This window comes from Trichechus manatus, unplaced genomic scaffold (genome assembly GCF_000243295.1).
Source record: "Trichechus manatus latirostris isolate Lorelei unplaced genomic scaffold, TriManLat1.0 scaffold00247, whole genome shotgun sequence".
NCBI lineage: Eukaryota > Metazoa > Chordata > Mammalia > Sirenia > Trichechidae > Trichechus > Trichechus manatus.
The window spans coordinates 2133149-2157087 of record NW_004444183.1 but is presented as its reverse complement, the minus strand read 5'-3'; the positions used below and the strand labels follow the sequence as shown (position 1 = coordinate 2157087).

The window sequence follows — 23939 nt, the reverse complement described above, 5'->3', positions numbered from 1 at the left end:
CTGTGCAAATGTAGGTGGATTTGGCTTTTTAAAATGGGAAAAAAATCCATATGGATCATCTGAGCTCTTTGTCTCTGAAAAAGATTGGGTAATGGCCAAAAATGAATTAAAATTTGCATAAAGAAACTCTCAAAAGATGTTCACTAAAGCTATAAAATTATAAATTATAGTTTTAGAATTTTTTATTGTAATCAACATGTATTAACATGCAAACATCATTTTTATAAAAAGTCTCCCTAAATTAAGGATCTACAGAGTAAATTAAAAGAATTTTGCAAAAATTGTTGAGTATTTTATTTTACTTTTGTCAGTTAGTGGAATTAAATTTCTCAAAAAATTGAAATTAATTGAAAACTGTATCACCCTTGTTTTCAAATATCTGCAGTTGCTTAAATGTATATTGAGAAATAATGATAATTTCTAGGACTCCAAGCTGAAGCAAAAACTTCTTCAAAAAGAAGCCAGCTGAGACTGTATTTTAGTCTCTGAGATTCACTTGTGTTTTAGGCTCTGAGGATTCAACTTTCTTGTCCCCACCTAAAAGATAATTTGGTTCAGGTCAATAAACCATGTGTTCATAGTAACACAGAAAAACTAGCTTACATCAATTATGCTTCGAGTGCCCCTAAGGCACAAAGCTAAATAAAAGGGTACTAACAATGATATTTCAACTTTACTGCTGCTATATCTGCCAAGAGAGAATGAATCAGCAGCTACAAAATGTTCCTTCTTGTAAAGTTACCATGGGCAGACTTAACATAAGCCATCAACACAGAGGAAATTTATTTCAGCAGGTTGCTTCAAAATCGCTGAGTTTAAACTGTTTCCACTTCTAATATATTAAGTGCTTGTGAATCATATTAAATATTTCTTTTCAGTTTAATTAGCTTTTTTTGTGATCTCCATCAAGGGAAAAATTATGATATACCTAGAATATAGAAAAGCATAGGAAAAAAAATCAAGAACCATTAAAACCAATCATAGTCCACAACTGTGATTCTATCATTTGTCATCTCTTTACTTGAGGTTTTTACTTGGAAATAATTTCAAACTTCAGAAAAGTTGCAAGAATAGTTAAAAAACACTCATACCCAGAGTAACCTATTAACACTTTGCCTTATTTGCTTTATTATTTGCCCATTTTCTATCTGTAAACATATTCTAATATCTTCTTTTTGCTCAATAACTAATTTATTAAAAGAATTACTGAGTACCAGGCTCTATATGGCTCCCTAGGTGGTGTAAACTGTTAAATACTGGGCTACTAACTGAAAGGTTGACGGTTTGAAACCACCCAGGGTTGCCTTGGAAGAAAGTCCTGGTGATCTGCTTCCAAAAGTTCACAGCCATGGAAAGCCTATGGAGTACAGCTCTACTCTGAAACATATGGGGTCACTATGAGTCGGAATCAACTTGACTGCAGCTGGTTGTAGTGGACCAGGCTTTGTGGAAGGCACGATGGCAAATGAAACATAACAGCTACCAAAGGCCAGAACCAGGGTGTGAGTCCCGGTTCAGGAATATGCTGGTTTTTTTAACATGTTGTATTCCTCCTGGGCATACCTTATTTTAATCCAATATTTGCATGACTTCTCTTAGGTTTCCATGAAAAAAATATCATACCACAGAACCAAGTGGGCACAAAAGAAGCCCATAATTTTACCCACAATTCTGAGATTCATATTTTCTAATTTCCAGGGACATTATGTCTTCTTGGTGGGTGTAGTTTACTTTCAAGTCAATATCGTTCATCACTGGATACTGTTATAGACTGAATTATGTCTCTCCAAAATATGTGTTGTAAATCCTAACCTCTACGCCTGTGGTTGTAATCCCATTTGGGAATGGACTGTCTTTGTTACGTTAATGAGGCAAGATTAGCGTACGATGTGTCTTGAGTCAATCACTTTTGAGATATAAACCAAACCAAAAACCAAACCCTTTGCTGTTGAGTAGATTCCAACTCATAGTGACCCTATAGGACAGGTTAGAACTGCCCCGTAGGGTTTCCAAGGTTATAAATCTTTATGGAAGCAGATTGCCATATCTTTCTCCCACAGAGCAGCTGGTTGGTTCAAACTGCCGACCTTTCAGTTACCAGCCAAGCGCTTTAACCACTGCATGATCAGGGCCCCTAAAGGAGATTAAACAAGCAAGCAAAAGAAGGAGAGATGGGGTAAGATAGATGCCAAGACACGCGGACATCTCCAAGGAACCAAGAAGCAGATGCTGAAGAGACAAGAACCTTCTTCCAGAGCCAACAGAGACAGAAAGTCTTCCCGTAGAGCTAGTGCTCTCGATTTGGATTTCCATCATCCTAAATTGTGAGAAAATAAATTTATGTTTGTTAAAGCCATCCACTTGTTATATTTCTGTTTTGGCAGCACTAGATAACTAAGACAGATCCCAAGCCCACAGAAGAGAGCCTGGCATAAAAATAGTTGATGAATGACTGAATCTTAAAACTCAGTTTTTAATAATCATAAATCGAACCCATAGAGAGCACTTATTGTATTCAGACACTAACTTATTTACCTCTCTCAATAGCCCTTTGAGAGAAGCTCTACTAGTATCCTCCTTTTACAGTGGAGGGCATTAAGACATGAAGAGGTTCATTGACTTGCCCAAGGTCACCCAGCTAGTGATTAAAACTGAATCACACTCAGCAGTTGCTTGTTCATCAGACCCAGTGACCTTAGGGTTCATCAGTGGGAATGAGGGCAATCTTTAGGGCAACTGTACTTTCTGCACATTCCATCTGAGTCTTTATTTCCTTGGATACATTATTCACAGCCTGTTTTATCCCCAAAGATTCAATTTTAGTGTGTTCAGACGTCTTGCATCGTCAGTTAGATAATACTTTGAGTCACTGGCTATTCAGTAAGTTAGGTCTATAGAACCTTTTCCATCACCCATCTGTCAGTTTTCTATACTGTGGTGGCTTGCGTGTTGCTGTGATACTGGAAGCTTACCGGCAGTATTTCAAATACAAATTACAGTGGAGCTCCCAGACGAAGACAGACTAGGAAGAAAGCCTAGTGATCTACTTCCAAAAATCAGCCATTGAAAATCCTATGGATCACAACAGAAGATCGTCCAATATAGCACTGGAAAATGAGCCTCCTAGGTTGGAAGGCAACAAGGGACTCAATCATGCTAGCAATTATGAGGATGGCATGGGTCTGGGCAGAGTTTTCTTCTGTTGTACATGGGGTCACACCATGAGTTGGAGCTAACTCAATGGCAACTAACAAAAACAATGCTGTTGTTAGTTGCTCTCGAGTCAATTTCAACTCATGGCGACCCCATGTGTTACAGGGTAGAACTGCTCCATAGGGTTTTCTTGGCTCTAATTTTAATGGAAGCAGATCACCAGGCCTTTTCTTCCATGGTATCGCCAGGTGAGTGCAAACTGCCAACTTTGCACAGTCAAGTGCAAACTGTTTGCACCATCTCCGTAGAACCCTTTAATTTAAAAAACGCCTTGATCCGAGGAAAAAGCTCAGCAAAGAAGAGAAGAACTGCCCTATAGTGTTTCCAAGGAGTGGCTGGTGGATTCAAACTACCAACCTTTCGGTTAGCCCTGAACTCTTAAGCACTGCGTCACCAGGGCTGATTACATTAGGGAAAGCCAAATACTCAAAATCATCTTCAAAATATCCCACAAGCAGGAAAAATTAAGAGAAGACGCTGAAGGCAAGTTCACCCTCTCTATCCCTTCCTGATTCTGAAAGATGCTAACCAACTGAGTTCACCACACAAACCTTTCTGAAAACAGAGGTGAAGGAAGGTGGACACACCAGTCTTCTCTACAGACCCACGTGTACTGTCATGGGGAACCCAGCTGTGCAAAGTGAACTCGGATTGTCCATAGCTAGACAAAATGTCTCAGATTCCTTCCTGACAGGTGGTAATAAGTAATGCTGTGATGCTGGGAGCTATGCTACCAGTATTTTAAATACCAGGAGGGTCATCCATGGTGGACAGGTTTCAGCAGAGTTTCTAGACTAAAGGCCTGGCAGTCTACTTACGAAAATTAGCCAATGAAAACTCTTTGGTTCACAACAGAAGAATCCACTCAGGCAGACTGTATACCCTGGGGTTAGATGTTTGGATTCTGGATGTTGCTGCCTTACTCAGCTGTGTTCATAAAAGCAAGTAAGGAGGAAAACGTGGGGAAAAAACTCTCTCACATCTCTACTTTGCATCTGCAGACTCAGGGCCTAGCCTAACTCCTGCAAAGTGAGTGAGTCACGGGGACTGGCGACAACAAGAGCTTGGACAAAGGCGTCCCAGGGCAGAACAAATAAAAAGCAGCCCGCTGGCCAGGAGCTCTTCTCCTGGTCCAAATTGGCATAGTTGAGAGGCTGGAAAGAGCCAAGAAATGTGAAGGGAGCTGAGCTGGCCAGGAGGGGAAAGGTGTTAGGGCAGCCGCACCCCATTCTGCTGCCATGAGTCACTTAAAAACACAAAGAACATACGATTTGTAGGTGGTTGTTGATAGCTGAGGCATACAATCCTATCCCATAATGATACAAATCTTAATTATTAATGGTTAAGATGAAAAAACAAGTGCCCTGAAGTTAGAAAATTCAAATTGATTGTTTCCTCAGATCACATCTTACAAAAGAAGCCCTGTTCTATAGAGTCCAGCTTACCTATTCAAATATCAGTTACCTTCCTGGTCTAGAGCTCAGTAGAGGCCAGCTAAATTCATGTTACAGAAACTTGAGTTCCACAGGCATACACACACTTCCAGTGGACTTCTGGGGGCGAGGGGAGAAAAGCCCACCCCTGACAGCACTGGCTTTGTGCTGAAAGGCACTTTTGATAAATGCATCATCAAGTGATAGTCGCAGAAGGAACTGTGGTTTCCCATGGGGCAAAAATAAAATTGGAGATTACACTGCTGCTGAAAAACTTCTCACATCATAAACAAAAACAATATACCTTAAGGGCAAAGACACAACAATTATAAGCCTCTGTAATTACTTAAGAGGAAAATTATTACCTCAGCCTTAGGAAATTAGTATAAATTACTATATATTATGATTATACAAGGACTCACAACAGCCTGTACTGTGTACAAAAAAGATTATTCAGCCATATTATACTTTTAAACTAAAGTTCTCTCCAACAATAAGAGTTATAAATATATAAACAAGACAAGTATGATTACAGGAATGAGATGAGACATAGCCATTAAAAATGCTATTGTGGGAATTTTGAATTGACAATCTTTCCTTGTTCTTAACCTCAATGGGACTATTTCTGATATTGCATATTAAACATACTACATAAACATATTGTTTTGACTTCTGATATATTTTTATTTTTAAAAAAATCACATCCATTACTTTTTTATTTAGATTATATTTTAAAAATTAGGAAGGGACGTTGAATTTTATCAAATACAACCATGGAGAAAATTAAAGGATTTTTCTCTCTCTTTTTTTGATGAAGGTTATTAACATATTTTCAAATATTAAAACATTGATATTTCTGATTTCCCCCAGGTATCCGTCAGTTTGTTTTACTGCGGGGTCTTGCGTGTTGCTGTGATACTGGAAACTATGCCACCAGTATCCAAATACCAGCAGGGTCACCCATGGTGAACAGGTTTCAGCTGAGCTTGTGGACTAAGACAGACGAGGAGGAAAGACTTGGCCGTTTACTTATGAAAGAAATTAGCCAGTGAAAACCTTATAAATAGCAGTGGAACATTGTCTGATATAGTGCCAGAAGATGAGCCCCTCAGGTTGGAAGGCACTCGAAAGACAACTGGGGAAGAGCTGCCTCCTCAAAGCAGAGTAAACCTTAATGACACAGATGGAGTCAAACTTTCAGGACCTTCATTTGCTGATATGGCTTGACTCAAAATGAGAAGGAAAAGCCGCAACTATCCATTAATAATCAGACCATGGAATGTACGAAGTATGAATCTAGGAAAATTGGAAGTCATCAAAAATGAAATGGAACGTATAAACATCGATAACCTAGGCGTTCCAAAAAAAAAAACAAACCCTCTGCCATCGAGTCGATTCTGACTCATAGCGACCCTATAGGACAGAGTAGAACTACCCCATAGAGTTTCCAAGGAGCGTCTGGTGGATTCGACCCGCCAACCTTTTGGTTAGCAGCCGAACTCTTAACTACCACGCCACCAGGATTTCCATCCTAGGCATTAGTGAGCTGAAATGGACTGGTATTGGCCATTTTGAATCAGACAATCACATGGTCTACTATGCTGGGAATGACAAAGTGAAGAGGAATGATATTGCATTCATTGTCAAAAAGAACATTTAAAGATGTATCATGAAGTACAACGCTGTCAATCATAGGATAATATCCATAAGCCTACAAGGAAGACAAGTTAATATGACTATTATTCAATTTTATGCACCAACCACTAAGGCCAAAGATGAAGAGACTGAAGATTTTTACCAACTTCTGCAGTCTGAAATTGATCGAACATGCAATCAGGATGCATTGATAATTACTGGTGACTGGAATGGGAAAGTTGCAAACAAAGAAGAAGGATCGGTAGTTGGAAAATATGGCCTTGGGGATAGAAAAGATGCCAAAGATCACATGATAGAATTTTGCAAGACCCACGACTTCTTCATTGCAAATACCTTTTTTCAACTACATATATGGCAACTATATGCGTGGATCTCACCAGATGGAATACACAGGAATCAAATTGACTACATCTGTGGAAAAAGACAATGGAAAAATCTCAATAGCATCAGTCAGAACAAGGCCAGGGGCCTACTGCAGAATGAACCATTAATTGCTTATACGCAAGTTCAAGTTGAAACTGAAGAAAATTAGAGCAAGTCCACAAAAGTCAAAATACAACTTTGAGTATATCCCACCTAAATTTAGAGATCATCTCAACAAGAATAGATTTGACCCATTGAACACTAATGACCAAAGAGCAGATGAGTTGTGGAATGACGTCAAGAACATCACACATGAAGAAAGCAAGAGGTCATTAAAAAAACAGGAAAGAAAGAAAAGTTCAAATGGGTGTCAGAAGAGACTCTCAAATTTATTCTTGAACAAATTTAGCTCAGTAAGACAAACTGAAGTATTATAATGACATGTGCAAAGACCTGGTGTCAGAAAACCAAAAGGGAAGAATACGCTTGGCATTTCTCAAGCTGAGAGAACTGAAGAAAAAATTCAGCCCTCGACCTGACACAGTGAAGGATACTATGAGCAAAATACTGAACCACACAGGAAGAATCAAAAGAATATGGAAGAATATACAGAATCACTGTACCGAAAAGAATTGGTCAACGTTCTGCCATTTCAACAGGTAGTATATGATTAAGAACCAATGGTACTGATGGAAGAAGTCCAAACTGCACTGAAGGAAATGGTGAAAAACAAGGCTTCAGGAACTGATGAATACTATTTGAGATGTTTCGACAAACAGATGCAGCACTGGAGGTGTTCACTCACCTATGTCAAGAACTTTGGAAGACAACTTCCTGGTCAACCAACTTGAAGAGATTCATATTTGTGTTCATTCCAAAGAAAGGTGACCCAACAGATTGTGGAAATTATCGAACAATATCATTAAAATTACGTGTAAGTAAAATCTTGCTGAAGGTCATTCAAAAGCGATTGCAGCAGTACATTGACAGGGAACTGCCAGAAGTTCAGGTTGAATTCAGAAGAGGACATGGAACGAGGGATAACATTGCTGATATCAGATGGATCCTGGCTGAAAGCAGAGAATACTGGAAAGATGTTTACCTGGGTTTTATTGACTATGCAAAGGCATTCAACTGTGTGGAACATAACAAATTATGGATAACATTGCGAAGAATGGGAATTCCAGAACACTTAACTGTGCACGTGAGGAACCTGTACATAGATCAAAAGGCAGTCGTTTGAACAGAACAGGGGATACTATGTGGTTTAAAGTCAGGTAAGGTGTGTATCAGGGTTGTATTCTTTCACCATATTTATTCAATCTGAATGCTGAGCAAATAATCTGAGAAGCTGGACTATAGGAAGAATGGGGCATCAGGATTCGAGGAAGACTCATTAACAACCTGCGATATGCAGATAACACAATCTTGCTTGCTGAAAGTGAAGACGGCTTGAAGCACTTACTGATGAAGATCAAAACTACAGCCTTCAATATGGATTGGACCTCAACATAAAGAAAACAAAAATCCTCAAAGCTGGGCCAATAAGCAGAGAAAAGATTGAAGTTGTCAAGGATTTCATTTAACTTGGATCCACAATCAATGCCCGTGTAAGCAGCAGTCAAGAAATCAAACAGCATGTTGCTTTGGACAAATTTGCTGCAAAAGACCTCTTTAAGGTAATAAATAGCAAAGATGTCACTTTATGGATTAAGGTGCGTCTGACCCAAGCCATGATTTTTCAGTTGCCTTATATGCATTTGAAAGCTTGGCAATGAATAAGGAAGACTGAAGAAGAATTGACACCTTTGAATTATGGTGTTGACAAAGAATATTGAATATACCAAGGATTGTCTTACAAGAAGTACAGCCAGAATGCTCCTTAGAGGCGAGGATGGTGAGACTTCTCACATACTTTGGACAAGTTATCAGGAGGGACCAGTCCCTGGAGAAGGACATTATACTTGGTAAAGCAGAGGGTCAGCGAAAAAGAGGAAGACCCTTGACGAGATGAATTGACAGTGGTTGCAACAATGGGCTCAAACATAACAACTGTGATGATGGCTCAAGACCAGGCAGTGTTTCACTCTGTTGTATATAGGGTCACTATGAGTTTGAAATGACTCAACAGTACCTAACAACAACAACAAAATGGTATTTCTATTTCTAGCTTTTTAAGGAGGTGCCATATTGTTTTTCACAGTGGTTGTAACATTTTACATTCCCACCAGCAGTGCATAAGAGTTTCAGTCTGCCCCCAACCTCTCCAACATTTGCTATTTTCTGTTTTTTTTTGGTTAGTGCCAGTAATGTTGGAGTGAGATGGTATCTCATTGTAGTTTCGATTTGCATCTCTCTGATGGCTAATGATCTCAAGCATTTCCTTACGTGTCTGTTAGCTGCCTAAATTTCTTCTTTGGTGAAGTGTCTGTTCATATCCTTTGCCCATTTTTTAATTGAATTATTTGTCTTTTTGTTATTGAAATGTTGAAGTATTCTATAGATTTTAGAGATTAGATCCTTGTTGGATATGTCACAGCCAAATTTTTTTTCCCCAGTCTGTTCTCTTTTTACTCTTTTGGTGATGTCTTCTGATGAGTGTAAGTGTTTAATTTTTAGGAATTCCCAGGTATCTACTGGTGTTTTTGTGTTGTTAATGGTTTGTATTCTCTTTAGGCCGTGTATTAGGGCCCCTAGTGTTGTCTCTATTTTTTCTTCCATGATATTCATCATTTTAGGTTTTATATTTAGGTCTTCGATTCATTTTGAGTTAGTTTCTGTGTATGGTATTAGGTATGGGTCCTCTGTCAATTTTTTACAAATGGACATCCAATTTTGCCAGCAAAATTTGTTAAAAAGACTGTCTTTTCTCCATTTAATGGATTTTAGCACTTTGTCAAACATCAGCCATCAGATGGATGGATTTACATCTGGATTTTTTATTCCGTTCCATTGGTCTATGTGTCTGTCCTTGTACCAGTACCAGGATGTTTTGAATATTGTGGCTGTATAGTAGGTTCTGAGATCAGGTAATGTGAGACCTTCTACTTTGTTCTTTTTCTTCAATAATGCTTTGCTTATCTGGGGACTCTTTCTTTTTCCTATAAAGTCAGTGATTAGTTTTTCCATCTCTTTAAAGAATGCTGGTGGTATTTGGATTAGGATTGCATTATATCTGTAGATTGCTTTGGGTAGAATTGACATTTCCACATTGTTGAGTCTTCTAATCCATGAGCGTCTTATTTTTTTTTTTTTTTTCCATTTATGTAGGTCTCTTTTGGTTTCCTGTAATAGTGTTTTGTAGTTTTCTTTGTTTAGGTGTTTTACATCCCTGGTTAGATTCATTCCTAAGTACTTTATCTTTTTCGGGGTTATGATAATTGATATTGTTTTCCTGAATTCCTTTTTGAAGTTCTCTTTGTTGGTGTATAGGAATCCAACTGATTTTTGTTGATCTTGTATCCTGCTACTCTGCTGAATCTTTCTATTAGTTCAAGTAGTTTTCTTGCAGAATCTTTGGGGTTTTCTATGTGTAGGATCATATCCTCTACGAAGAGGGACAGTTTTACTTCTTCCTTTCAAATCTGGGTGCACTTTATTTCTTTTTCTTACCTTATTGCTCTAGCTAGGACTTCCAGCACAATGTTAAATAGGAGTGGTGATAAAGGGAATCCTTGCCTTGTTTCCATTCTACAGAGGGAATGCTTTCAGCCTCTCTCTGTTGAGAATGACGTTGGCTATTAGTTTTGTATTGATGCCCTTTATTATGTTGGGGAATTTCCCTTCTATTCCTATTTTATTGAGAGTTTTAAACAGGAATGGGTGTTGGACTTTATCAAATGCCTTTTTTGCATCCATTCAGGTGGTCATGTGATTTTTTAATTTTGTTATATTTCTGTGTTGGATTACATTGATTGATTTTCTAATGCTGAACAATCCTTGCATACCCGGTTATGAATCCCACTCGGATGTTGTGTATTATTTTTTGATATGATGCTGAATTCTATTAGTTAGAATTTTGTTGAGATTTTTTGCATCTATATTCATGAGAAACATTGTTCTATAATTTTCTTTTTTTTCGTGGTGTCTTTGCCTGGCTTTGGTATCAGGGTTATGCTGGCTTCATAGAATGAATTAGAGAGTATTCCTTCCTTTTCCATTCTCCAAATAGTTTGAGTAGTACTGGTGTGAGCTCTTCTCTGTTTGGTAGAATTCTCTAGGGAAGGCTTCCAGGACAGGCTTTTTTGTTGTTGTTGTTGTTGGGAGTTTTTTAGTACCTCTTCAGTCTCTTCTCGTGTTATTGGTCTGTTCAGATTTTCTATCCCAGTTTGTGTTAGTTTAGGTAGGTAGTGTGTTTCTAGAAATTTGTCCATTTCCTCTAGGTTCTCAGATTTTTTGGAGTACAATTTTTTTAGTATTCTGTTATGATCCTTTTTATTTCAGTTGGGTCTGTTGTAATGTTCCCTGTCTCATTTCTTACTTGGGATATTTGCTTCCTCTCCTGTTTTTCTTTTGTCAGTTTGGTCAATGATTTGTCAATTTTGTTGGTCTCTTCAAAGAGCTAACTTTTGCTCTTGTTGACTCGATTGTTTTTCTTTTCTGTTTCATTTATTTCTGCTCCAATCTTTACTATTTCCTTTCTTCTGGTGCCTGCGGGCTTCTTTTGCTGCTTTCTTTCTATTTGTTCAAGTTGTAGGGCTGATGTTTTGATTTTGGCCCATTCTTCTTTTTTTGATATCTACGTTTATTGTTATAAATTTACCACTGAGCACTGTCTTCGCTGAGTTCCAAAGGTTTTGGTATGATGCGTTTTCATTCTCATTTGATTCTAGGGATGTTTTTTATTTCCTCTTTCATTTCTTCTATTACCCACCCCCGGCCTTGTTTTTAAGCAAGGTGTTAATTCAGTTTCCATGTTTTTTGTTTTTTTTTCCCTTGCTCTTCCTGTTATTGATTTCTACTTTTATGCTGGTGTGATCAGAGAGAATGTTTTGTATTATTTCAATGTTTTGGATTTTATTGACGGTTGCTTTGTGGCCTAAAATGTGGTCTATGCTGAAGAATGTTCCATGTGTATTAGAAAAGAAAGTTGGGTGGAGTGTTCTATACATGTATATGAGGTCCAGTTTTTCGATTTTGGCCCTTAGATCTTCTGTATGTTTGTGGAGATTCTTTCTAAATGTTCTGTCCTTTACCAAGAGCAGTGTGTTGAAGTCTCCTGCTGTTACTGTGGAACTATCTATTTCTTTTTCCAGTGCTGTTAAAGGTTTTTTTTTAAATGTATTTTGCAGACTTGTTGTTGGGTGAGTAGATATTTATTAAGGTTCTGTCTTCTTGGGAGCCCTGGTGGCATTGATGGATTGTCCCTTTAATCATTGTATAATGTCCTTCCCTGTGTTTTATGGTTGATTTTGCCTTTAAGTCTATTTTATCTAAGATTAGTATTGCCACTCCTGCCCTTTTTGGTTACTGTTTGCTTGATGTATTTTTTCCATCTTTTGATTTTTAATATATTTATGTCTTTGTGTCTAAGGTGTGTCTTTTGTAAACAATGTATTGATGGATTATGCTTTTTTATCCATTCTGCCACTCTCTATCTCTTTATGGGTGCATTTAGGCTATTTACATTCAGTGCAATTGATTATCAATAGGTATGAGTTTATTGCTGTCACATTGTTGTTTTGTTTTGTTTGTTTGTTTTTTGTGGTGCTGACGTTATCTTTATTCCTCTTACTTTCCTGTACTGAATTCCTTTTATTTGTGGATTTTCTTTTCTTTTTGTTATTATAGATTTTGTGTTTACTGAGACTTTATAGTTTTCTTCTTTTTTATGCTCATGAGTGGGTTTGTTAACTTTCCTTGTGGTTACCTTGAAATTTACCTGTATCTTTCTGAGTTGAACCAGTCTTTTATCCTTGATATTGCCTTCACTTCTTCTCCATTTGAAAGTTCTATACCTACACCATTTATTCCCTCTTTTATTGTGTTGAAATTATTGTCATTTACAGTTTGACTTCTCTGTTTCCTCGTTTTAAGTCCTTTAGCTTTGTTTTATTATTGATAGTTCCTCACCTAGGTTGGTATCTGGCTAATGCTGTCCTGCAGTTGTTGTCTGATGTTGTTGGTTCTCTAACAAATTTGGTTTTGACAAATCCCCTTCATTTCTTTTTCTTCTGGAAATGTCCTACTTTCGCCATTGTGTTTGAAAGAGTTTGCAGGATATATTATTCTTGGTTGGCAGTATTTTTCTTTCAAGGTTTTATATATGTCATCCCATTGCCTTCCTGCCTGTGTAGTTTCTGCTAAGTAATCAAAGCTTAGTCTTAGTGTTTCTCCTTTGAAGTGACTTACCTTATCCTCAAGCTGCTCTGAGGATTCTTTCTTTGTCTTCTGTTTTGACAAGTATGATTATGATATGTCTTGGTGACTTTCTTTTGGGGTCTATCCTAGATGGTGTTTGTTGAGCTTCTTGGATGGTCAATTTTTCAACTTTCATGATATTTGGGAAGTTTTCTGTCAGCAAATCTTCAGCTATGTTCTCTGTGTTTTTCATTTTCTCCCCTTGTTCTGGGACTCTGATCATGTGCAAATTTTTGCTCTTGATTGTGTCACACCTAATTCTTAGGTTTTCTTCATTTTTTTCATTATTTTCTCTGATTTTTCCTCAAACAAAGTGGTAGCCATGAGTTTGTCTTCAACTTCATTGTTTCTGTCTTACATTGTTCTAATTTGCTCCTAAAACCTTCTAATACATTGTTTATTTCTAAAATTTTGTTGTCTATCTTTTGGATTTCTAGTTGTTGTTTTTGTATGATTTCTAATTTTTTTAAATTATTATTATTTTGATATTTTGTTCTTGTATTATTTCCTGAATTCCTCTATTGCTTTCTCTGTGTTTTCCTTGATTTTGGCTATGTTTTCATTGGTTTTGTCTATGTTTTCCATGATTTTGTCTATTTTTTCCTTGGTTTTGTCTGGGATTTTCTTGATCTCTTTCCTAATATCTTGGATAGCCCTGAATATTAGTCTTTTAAATTCCATATCAGGTGCCTTTCCTTCTACAGGAAGGTCATATGATTGTTTATTTTGGTCACTTGCTGGAGCCATCTTGTTCCACTTTTTTATATGTTTTGATATTGTTTGCTGCCCTCAAGACATTACGGTATCATTTTCTTTATCTATTGATTGTATGTTCATTTGTTTTATCCTGCTTCTTTGTTTTGTTTTGATATGTCAGGGCAGATGGGTCAGGTGTGTTTTGCTGCTTGCTTATCTGTGGGCATAATAGCTCTCACTATCTTATCTGGGTGGGCAGGGCAGCAGCAGGCAGGGCAAGCCTATTTCACTGTATACTGGTTTGGCCAGGTGGCTGAAGGCAAACTGGGTGGGCACTATCTACCTCCAGATGTTGGTCCAGCTGTGTGGGAGTGCTCACAGCCCTTCACCAGATAGATGAGGGTGTCTCTTGGGGAGTGGTATGGAATCGCTTCCCACTGTTCAGTTGAGTGGTGGGAAGGGACGGGCTGTGCGGGCCCGGTGCAGTGGTGGGCCTGAATGCCAGGGATGTTCTAGCTATGGCAGCATGGCAGAGGCCAACAGGAAGGTGGTGTGGCATACAAGGTTAGGTGGAGGGAGAAAGAAAAGAGAGAGTGAGGGAAAAAAAAGGGTAGCCAGCAGGTTGGGGTGGGACAGAACTGGGGGTCTCTAAGATGGGTGGGGCGGTGATGTAGTGAGTAAGTTGGAGGTAGGAAAAAAAAAAGACAAAAGAAAAACAAATAAAATAAATGACAGTGTGGTAGAGGCCGGCAGGTGGGGGCAGGGCAGACCGGGGGCAGTGTCAGGATTGTGTGCCAGTGGCACTCTATCCATGGCTGCATGGCGGTGGCCAGTGGGAAGGGGGGGGAGGTGGCATATGGGGCTAGGTGGAGGGAGAGAGAAAAGTAAGAATGGAAAAAAGAGAAAAAAATTGGCAGCATGGCAGGGGCCACTGAGTGGGGGTAGTGTGAACCTGGGAGCTGGTGGGAAGGGAGGGGAGGTGACAAAGTGGGCTAGGTGGTAGGGAGAAAGAAATAAAAAACACTTCACAGTGGGGACCATGTGTGGGGTGGTGGGGCAGACCCAGGGCAGCAGCACACCAGTGCATCAGTGGCTCTCTAGCCACAGTGGCATGGCAGGGTCCAGCAAGAAGGGAGTGGTGGTTATGTACAGGGCTAGGTGGGAGGAAGAAAGAAAAGGGAAAAAGAAATGGCATGGTGGGAGTCAGTGGGTGGGAGCAGGGCAGACCCAGGGTGACAGTAGGCTTATGGCTCTCTAGCTGCTGTAGCATGGTGGGATTTGGCAGCCACAGGGTGAGGTGGCATACGGGCTAGGTGGGAGGGAGAAAGAAAAGGATGAAAGAGAAAATAAAAAAATAATTTAAAAAACTGGCAGCATGGTGAGGGCCGGCAAGTCAGGATAGGGTGGACCCAAGGGCTGGTTGGAATAGAGGGGGAAGTAATGTAAAGCTAGGAGGGAGGGAAAAAGAAGAGAAAGAAAAAAGGCAAAAAAAAAAAAAAAAAAAAGGGCAGCGTGTCAAGAGTCGGTGCGTGAGTGCAGGGCGAACCCAGGGCAACAGCAGGCTGGTGGCTCTACAGCTGATGCAACGTGGTGTGGCCTGGTGGGAAGAGGTACTGGTGGTATACAGGGCTACATGGGAGGAAGAAAGAAAAGGAAGAAAGGGGAAAAAAGATGCCACAGCGGGAGCCAGTGGGTGGGAGCATGGCAGACCCAGGGTGGCAGCAGGCTGGTGGCTCTGTAGCCAAGGTGGCAAGGTGCGGTCCAGCTGGAAGGGGTGGAGGTGGCATATGGGGTAGAAGGGTGATGGGTGGGAAAGTGTGTTTCTCTGGTTATCAGGTACTGTATCTCCTGGTGGGAGCTCCATGAAGTTGCCTTCCCATACTCCTTGTCCGGGGTCACTGCTGGCTGTGTTCCAAGATGATGACACTGTGCTATGTTAGTTGGCAGGGAACACCAACTCTTTATCTCTCCTCGTTCTCTGTTTTCCCTCAGTTTCTTCTTCCACCGGTGTTTCATCTAGTTCTTCATTTGATACTTAGGGTTCCAGAATTGGTATTTGTTATCTGTTTTACAGGTCTTTGCTGCAGAGGGACGGCATGATGCATCTGTCTAGGGTGCCATGTTGGCTCCACCTCTTTATTTTATGTTTGAGTTCTTTTAGCTTTGCTTTGAACTCTTATTTCAAAGAGGCAATTTTTTCATTAATTTATTTTATTACATGGAAAATATTTTTTTCCTGCTGCACATTTGCAGAGATCCAAGAATGATTTGCTTTTATTATTATTACTCATTGCGATGTGATGGAAGCTCATCTTTGTTTGAGGGGAGTTCTTCCACAGGTAGTAGTTAATTAAGGTCAGGGAAGGCCTTCAGTCATAGCAGGCACCACGAGTTCTCATCTTTGTTCTGGAGACAAGCTCATTTCTGCTCTGACCTGTAAATATGACTATGCTCTGTGCTGGCTGGTTATCTCCTTGGATCTCAGGGAAACCACAACTAGAATGTACTTGTCACTGGAGTACAGACTTCATCTTTATTTTTCACTGTTTACCTAGCATGTCCACCACCTGTCTGTCAATTTGTTGTACTGTGGTAGCTTCCATGTTGCTATGATTTGAGAAGCTGTGCCACTGGTATTTCGAACATCAGCAGGGTCACCCATGGAGCTTCCAAACTAAGAAAGACTAGAAAGAAGGGACTGGTGATCTACTTCCAAAAATTAGCCTGTGGAAACCCTATGGATCACAATATAATATTGCCTAATACAGTGCAGGAAGATGAGTCCCCTAGGTTGAGAAGCACTACACAATAGCCACAACAATGGACTCAAACATATTAATGATTATGAAGATGGTGCAAAACTGGGCAACATTTTGTTCTGTTACATACTAAGGACGCCATTAGTAGGAGCCAACTCAATGGCAACTAACAACAACTGAGCACACAGTGTGTGGATTTGTGTTAATTTTTCTTTAACTGACAAGTGGTGTGGCTCTAGGTCTGTGAGCCACCAACAGTTCCTCCTCTAGGCTGCCACACCAACAAATTGCTTCATACAAAGATAACTCATCTGCATGGTCTCTCCTTCAGTCTTATGTCCCCAAAGCTCTGCTGTATTAGTCAGATTCTGGGTGGTTCCTTTGCTTGCTCTATAATGTTTTGTTCCAAACAAGGGATCTTTGGTTGGAGAGTTCTGTGCTCTCTTGGAAGTGGCAGCATCCTTTCTTCCTTTGGATTAATTATCATTGTACTGGGCAGCCATTTTTGGAATTATTGGTTGGTCATGGGTCTGCATCTTAGATATTTCTTAGTTTCAGGGATGATATCTTAGATATTTCTTTTTCTCAATCTCTTTATTACAGTGGTAATCAGGAATAAGTTCCTGTGTAGCACAAATGGTTAAGAACTCTATTATCATCCGAAAGGTTGGTGGTTCAAAACCTACCCAGAGGTACCTCAGAAGACAGATTTAGTGATCAGCTTCTGAAATGTCACAGCCTTGAAAACCCTATGGAGCAGTTCTACTTGGCATACATGGAATTTCCATGAGTCACAAATGATCCAATGGCAACTAATGACAAATAAGAAATAAGGAGGCAGATAGATATTTATGCCACCACTTTAAACTGGAAATCACATCATACATTTTAAATGATTAAGCAGTTCTTCAGTTCTGACCAGAGTTGCCAATATTAACTTTAGAGAATATTAGTTATGCAAATGGGCCTCATGATTTGGAATAGTAACTGCTGCAAACCTCCTTTAGAACTTAAACAAACATTTTGATATAAAGAAAATTGACAAAAATAATTTCGCATATGCTTACCCCAGTAGCTTGGTAGCCAGAAACACCCACTAAGGGACTGTCTTCTGCCTTTGCGTCCACTGTGCTGTTGGATTGTTTTTCTAGAAGAGGCAGATGTAGGCTGTCGGACAAACTATTAATCTTCAACAGCAGTTCATCTAACAGTTCTGCAAATTCATCCAGGTAGTAAGTCTGAAGAGAAGAAAATTAGATTAGTAAATGCATTCAAGAACCGAATTCTTTCCTCATTCTCTGAAGTACTTAGTAGTACTGGCTTTAGATGGCAACATGGTATGTTTAAAAAAAGAAAATACTGAACTCTGGAGTCAGAAGATTTGGGTTCTCAGCCTGTCTCTTCGTGTCTCTATATATGAGTTTCCTTATTTATTATAAATACATACAGCTGTGTACATGAAGGTTATAGATAATAATGCCTAATAGAGGACTAGCAAATAGACTCCAATGCAATGAAGTATGGGAAAGTACGTGATAAACAGTAAAGTCCTATAAAAATGCAGAATACCATGATTCCATATGACTGGCTTCAGAACTACACTGGATGATATAAAACATCAGCAAAAGAATATAGCTGGGGATGCAATGTGCAAACAACTGCCTTGGTTTGTTTGCATTTAGGTCTGGGGTGACTAAAGCCAAACTCTGCACCTAAGCCTCCATGTTTTGGGTAGAAGTTTTAGTTTGTTAGCAGGTACCAAAAGCAAACGACTAACTTTAAAAGGGACAGAGTAGAGTGTATGTGTGTGTATGTGTGTGTGTGTGTGTGTGTGTGTGTGTGTGTGTGTGTTGGTAAGGATCATTAACTCCATCTTTCCAACCTTAGAGGGCCATTATGAGGATATAATGAGTTAATCAAGGAGAATGTGTTTGGTAAGCTGTAAAGTACTTAACAATTTCAAGGGAAAATTCTGTAAGTTCCACTACAGTTGAAAACTATTTTGTGTCTTTGCAATGATATCTGGTACAGAATCACAATTACAGTTTAATAGCTCGAAGCAAAATCCTACAATCAAATCATGCTCTAAAACGTGCTATTGTGTTCAGTGATCCAAGAACCCCATGGCTTACATGATTCTCAACCATCTGAGTCTCTTCCAACCTTGGCCTTTCCAGTCCTAGAAAGGTGAGGGCCTTCCCCCATGTGTGAGCAGTGACATCTTTAAGTCTCACAAGATGTTTACTTGGAAAAGATTTTCTTTTCCTGGCAAAAGTCATGAAGGAACCTCTCAGCTGAGGGGGGGAGAAAAAAAGATAAATTTCATGTTAGCAAATTGAAAAATGGCTTTGTTAAATTTTAAAACTGTGAAATACAGATTATATCTGATGGTGCTATTTTATGACCTTTTGATAAAAAGGTAATTGCTTGGTAAAAATTAGGCAAACCTCTCAGTAACTGAACTAAATTGCAGTAAGATGATCTCAGCAGCAGAAATGGGTCTTCTTATAGAGGAGAGTCTCAACTTCTAACAGTTGGGGCTGGAGTTGATTAGGATGACGTCCATCTCCACATGCAAAACTTGCTTCTAAGTTTCAGAGTCACCTTGTGAGCCATGATGGACTGTGAGTGAGGCATTGTAAGACCTCGACCATGCCCAGCAAACAGCAGGTTTGCCAGAAACCTGGGAGGAAAGGCACTCAGTATATAAACTGTCCCTGGTTGTAAGTAGGTCTGAACCCACTACTGCTTTACCAGCAAAAGTAGCCACATGATATTGAGACCTGTGGGGATGTGATCTTTTATAAATACAGACATCAATATATTACTGCTCTTTGTTTTGTATAATGCCATGGATTGAACTGTGTCTCCCAAAAATATCTAGTGTAAATCCTAACCCTTATGCCTGTAATCCCACTTGGGAACAGGATTTCATTATGTTAAAGGCCATATCATTGTAGGGTGTGTCTTAAACCTAACCACTTTTGAGATATAAAAGTGCGGATTAGGTGCAGAAGCAAGTAAGAACAAATGGGAGAAAGATAGAGGTCACGTGGAGATCTCCAAGGAATTTAGAGAATGCTGGAGAAGCTGAAACAAGGATTTTCCTCCAGAGCAGACAGGGAGAGACTTCCTTTAGAGCTGGTGCCCGAATTTGGACTTCTAGCCTCCTAAACTGTGAGAAGATAAACTTCTCTTTGTTAAAACCACCCACTTGTGGTATTTCTGATACAGCAGCTCTAGGACACTAAGACAGATGATAATGTCTAAATGCCTTAGCTTGACATTCAAGGCCCTCCATTCCCGGCTCCAACCGCCCTTTTCAAAATTACGTCAGCTCAACTCCAAACTAGCCTGGCCCTCCCTTTCTGCCTTAGTTCTTGCTCTGCCCCCTGCCTACAAATTCTGTTGCCAATTTTCTCCACTAGCTGATCTCCTGCTCACCCAAAAAGGCTCAACCCAAATATCACATCTCTTCAGGAAGAACAAATTAGTTTCTAACCTAAATTCCCTGATCTTTGAGGAAACTAGTTAGGCTTTAAGACTGCATATGATTGTGCAGGATCTGTATGCTGAAAATTACAAAACACTGATGAAGGACATCAAAGATGATCTAAATAAATGAATAGATGTATAGAATTCTTGGATTGGAAAACGTATTCTCCCCAATTTTCATTTATAGATTCAATGCAATTTCAACCAAAATCCCAGCATGATTTTTTTGTAGATGCTGACAAGCTGATTCTAAAATTTATGTGAAAAGGCAAAAGAACTAGAGTAGCCAAAACTGAAAAAGAAGTACAAAGTCAGAGGACTCATCCTCTGTATTTTAATACTTAAACAATAGAGTGATAGTAATCAAGACAGTGTGGTATCGACACAAGGCTAGATCAGTGGAACAGAAATGAGAGTGCAGAAATAAACAGATTCAGTAAACTGATTTTTGACAAAGTTGCAAGGACAATTCCATGGAGAAAAAAATAGTCTTTTCAAAAATGGTGCTGGACCCTGAGGGACTGAAATGTGGGGCTGAGGGCTGTGGGGTCCATGGTCTCCAGGAACATCTTGCTCAATTGGCATAACATAGTTTATAAAGAAAATGTTCTACATTCTACTTGAGTAGCGTCTGGGGTCTTAAAAGCCTGTGAGCAGCCATCTAAGATACTCTACTGGTCTCACCCCTTCGGGAGCAAGGGAGAATAAAGAAAACTAAAGATATAAGCAAAAGATTAGTCCAAAGGACTAATGGACCACAACTACCATGGCCTCCACCAGACTGAGTCCAGTAAAACTAGATGGTGCCTGGCTATCACCACCGACTGCTCTGACAGGGATCATAGTAAAAGGTCCCAGACTGAGCTGGAGAAAAATGTACAACAAAATTCTAACTCACAAAAAAGACCAGACTTACTGGCCTGACAGACTGGAGAAACCCTGAGAGTGTGGCCCCTGGACACCCGTTTAGCTTAGTAATGAAGTTGCTCCTGAGGTTCACCCTTTAACCAAAGATTAGACAGGCCCTGTTTTAGTCATCTAGTGGTGCTGTAACAGAAATACGACAAGTGGATGGCTTTAACAAAGAGAAATTTATTCTCTCACAGTCTAGTAGGCTACTAGTCCAAATTCTAGGCATCAGCTCCAGGGGAAGGCTTTCTCTCTCTGTTGGCTCTGAAGGAAGGTTCTTGTCATCAATCTTCCCTTGGTCTGGGAGCTTCTCTGAGCAGGAACCTCAGGTCCAAAGGACGTGCTCTGTTCCCAGTGCTTTCTTGGTGGTATGAGGTCCCCCCTCTCTGCTTGCTTCCTTTTTGTTTTATCTCTTGTAAGATAAAAGGTGGTACAGGCCACACCCCAGGGAAACTCCCTTTACATTGGATCAGGGATGTGACCTTAGTAAGGGTGTTACATTCCCACCCTAATCCTCTTTAACATAAAATTACAATCACAAAATGGAGGACAACCACATGATACTGGGAATCATGGCCCTGCCAAATTGATACACACATTTTTTGGGGGACACAATTCAATCCATGACAGCCCCATAAAACAAAGCAAGACTAAAGGAGCACACCAGCCCAGGGACAAGGACTAGAAGGCAGGAGGGGACAGGAAAGCTGGTAATAGGGAACCCAAGGTCGAGAAGGGAGAGTGTTGACATATCATGGGGTTGTTAATGAATGTCATAAAAGAATATGTGTACTAACTGTTTAACAAGAAGCTAGTTTGTTGTGCAAACCTTCTTCTAAAGTACAATAAAAATAAATAAATAAATAAAATGGTGCTGGAACAATTAGATATCCATATATAATAACACTAACTTCAGTCAATGTCTCACACCTTATACTAACATGAACTCAAAACGAATCATTGACCCAAATGTAAAATTTAAAACTGTAACTATTTTAGAAGAAAACATGAGAGAAAATATGCATAACTTTGGGTTAGGCAATGAGTTTTTAGATATGACACCAAAAACACATTCCATAAAAATAACTGATAAACTGGCTTTTATCACAATTAAAACATTTGCTCTGTGAAAGACAATGTTAAGAGAATGGAAGGAGCCACAGACTGGGAGAAAATATTTACAAATCACATATCCAATAAGTGACTTTTATCTAAAATATAAAAAATTGCTGTGATTATATGTTTATACTCATGTCTTATTCCTATGGACTGTGAGCTCCCTTAGGACAGGGACTAAATTATTATCTTTGTTTTGACATTATCCGCTCGTAATAGGCATTCCATACATACTTGTTGAATGAATGCATGAGTGAGTGGATGGCTGGATGGATGGGCAGCTGCTGGCTGAGTGGTGAGTAGGGAGTTTGGAGAGCTGAAAAGAGCAGGGGTTTGATCCTCTGAGGCAGATGAGTACTTATTGAATAAGAAGACAATGTGTTCCATGTCTGACTCCTTTGCAACAAAATCCCCAGTATGCTGAAACAAAATGCAGACACCAGCCAAGGCCTCAAGCATATAAAAAAATAGATCAAATAACTGAACTCTAGTTCACAATAAAGGTTGGCTGATTGGATGTTTTTCAGATAAAAGATTGAGATAACAAGGCCAGAGTTATCTCTGCCACAGCATAAGCTTGTGTGAAATATACTTCAGAGAGAGAGAAGAGATGAGCTTCAGCATGGGCAAGGCAAGGCAGGCTGGGAGGCTTCCTGAAGGAGGAGGTGTCTTGCTGGAGCCATTCTAGACTAAGCAGAGTCAATGTTATTGTGTCCAGGCCCTGCCCAGGGCAGGTCAGATGGGCTAGGGGTTTGTTATCATGAGACTTGGCTTGTGCAGAGTGGAAATACCCATATGCACCAAAGAGAATGCTACCAAAACATCAGACGATGCTCCCACAAACCTTTACTTTGAATTCTGGCCCGCATATACTTACCATTACCAGCCACAAAATGGTCATTACGGTAAAAATGGCTCCATGGTAGCAAGCCACAGCCCGCTGGTTAGACTTGGAGAGGCCTGAGAATGCTTCTCTTCTGCTCCTTCCCAGAAAAGGAAACGGCAGCATGTGGGAGGAATCTGCAAAGGTGCTCAGTGGCAGAGCCTGGGAGGAGAGCAGGAATCTGTGCAGGTGTGAGTGGATGGCCACCATCAGGACCCCGGCCAGCTGCAGGGAAGAAAACCCACCAACCAGTGACCTCACACCACTCTTCCCGGGAGCAAAGACTCCTTTGTGGACTTGTAAACGCATTAACATACAAAAAGCTTGGAGAAAGAGGTTTTTGAGCATTAACCACATCATCCCTAGTTTAACAACTAATCCTCAAAGATTCAAAGGTTTAAGTCAAGACCAGTTCCCATCTGGCCAAAACCCATCTCAATCCTTGTGCCCGGCACCCCCTCATGCTTCTGTCTCACCCCTCACCCTGCAACCTTCACCAGTATCCCCCATACTCGGGACACCCACCCAGCTCGCCAAGCTATGGCTGAGCCCTCTCCTCTATCTGAAGTGCTTCTGCTGCCCAGCACCACTGGTCAGACCCCATTCTCTACTCTTTAAAGTCTTCCCTTCATCTTTCAACGTCTCTCTGACCTCAGGACTGTGTGCGTGCTGCTGGTGGGAGTGACTGCTTCGTGAGACTCTCTGCTCTAACAGCCATGATTGCTGCTATGTCCCCAGCAACTGGCAAAGGCTCAGTGAAATAAACCACTCAATAAATGACCAACCAGTTGCCATGAGTTGATCTTGACTCATAGTGGCCCCATGTGTGTCAGAGTAGAACTGTGATCCATAGGGTTTTCTTCACAGCTTCCAGGCATGATGATCAGTGACATTGGTTAAATTCTTCATATTATGTCAACATTCTCATTATTTCTGTTCTAGTTCTTTCACTTCCCTCCTTGCCCCTCAACCTTCTCATCTATACTTTAAACTAGCTGTTGACCCTTTGGTCTGATATAATTTTTTTTTAAAAATTCAATACTCAAGAGTGACAAT

The 23939-nt window shown here is 39.9% G+C and overlaps 1 protein-coding gene across 1 annotated transcript in view; it reads right to left on the bottom strand.

Moving 5' to 3' along the window:
• Positions 1 to 4223: 4223 nt before the first annotated feature.
• PKD1L1 (polycystin 1 like 1, transient receptor potential channel interacting) overlaps positions 4224 to 23939 on the bottom strand; it is a 145432-nt gene continuing 125716 nt past the window's right edge. Inside the window, exons 45-48 of the mRNA XM_012559424.1 lie at positions 22878 to 23108; positions 18613 to 18774; positions 17548 to 17718; positions 4224 to 4367 (exon numbers count right to left, since the gene is read on the bottom strand). Coding sequence (XP_012414878.1) covers positions 4224 to 4367; positions 17548 to 17718; positions 18613 to 18774; positions 22878 to 23108 — 708 coding nt within the window. The remainder of the gene's footprint in view (positions 4368 to 17547; positions 17719 to 18612; positions 18775 to 22877; positions 23109 to 23939) is intronic.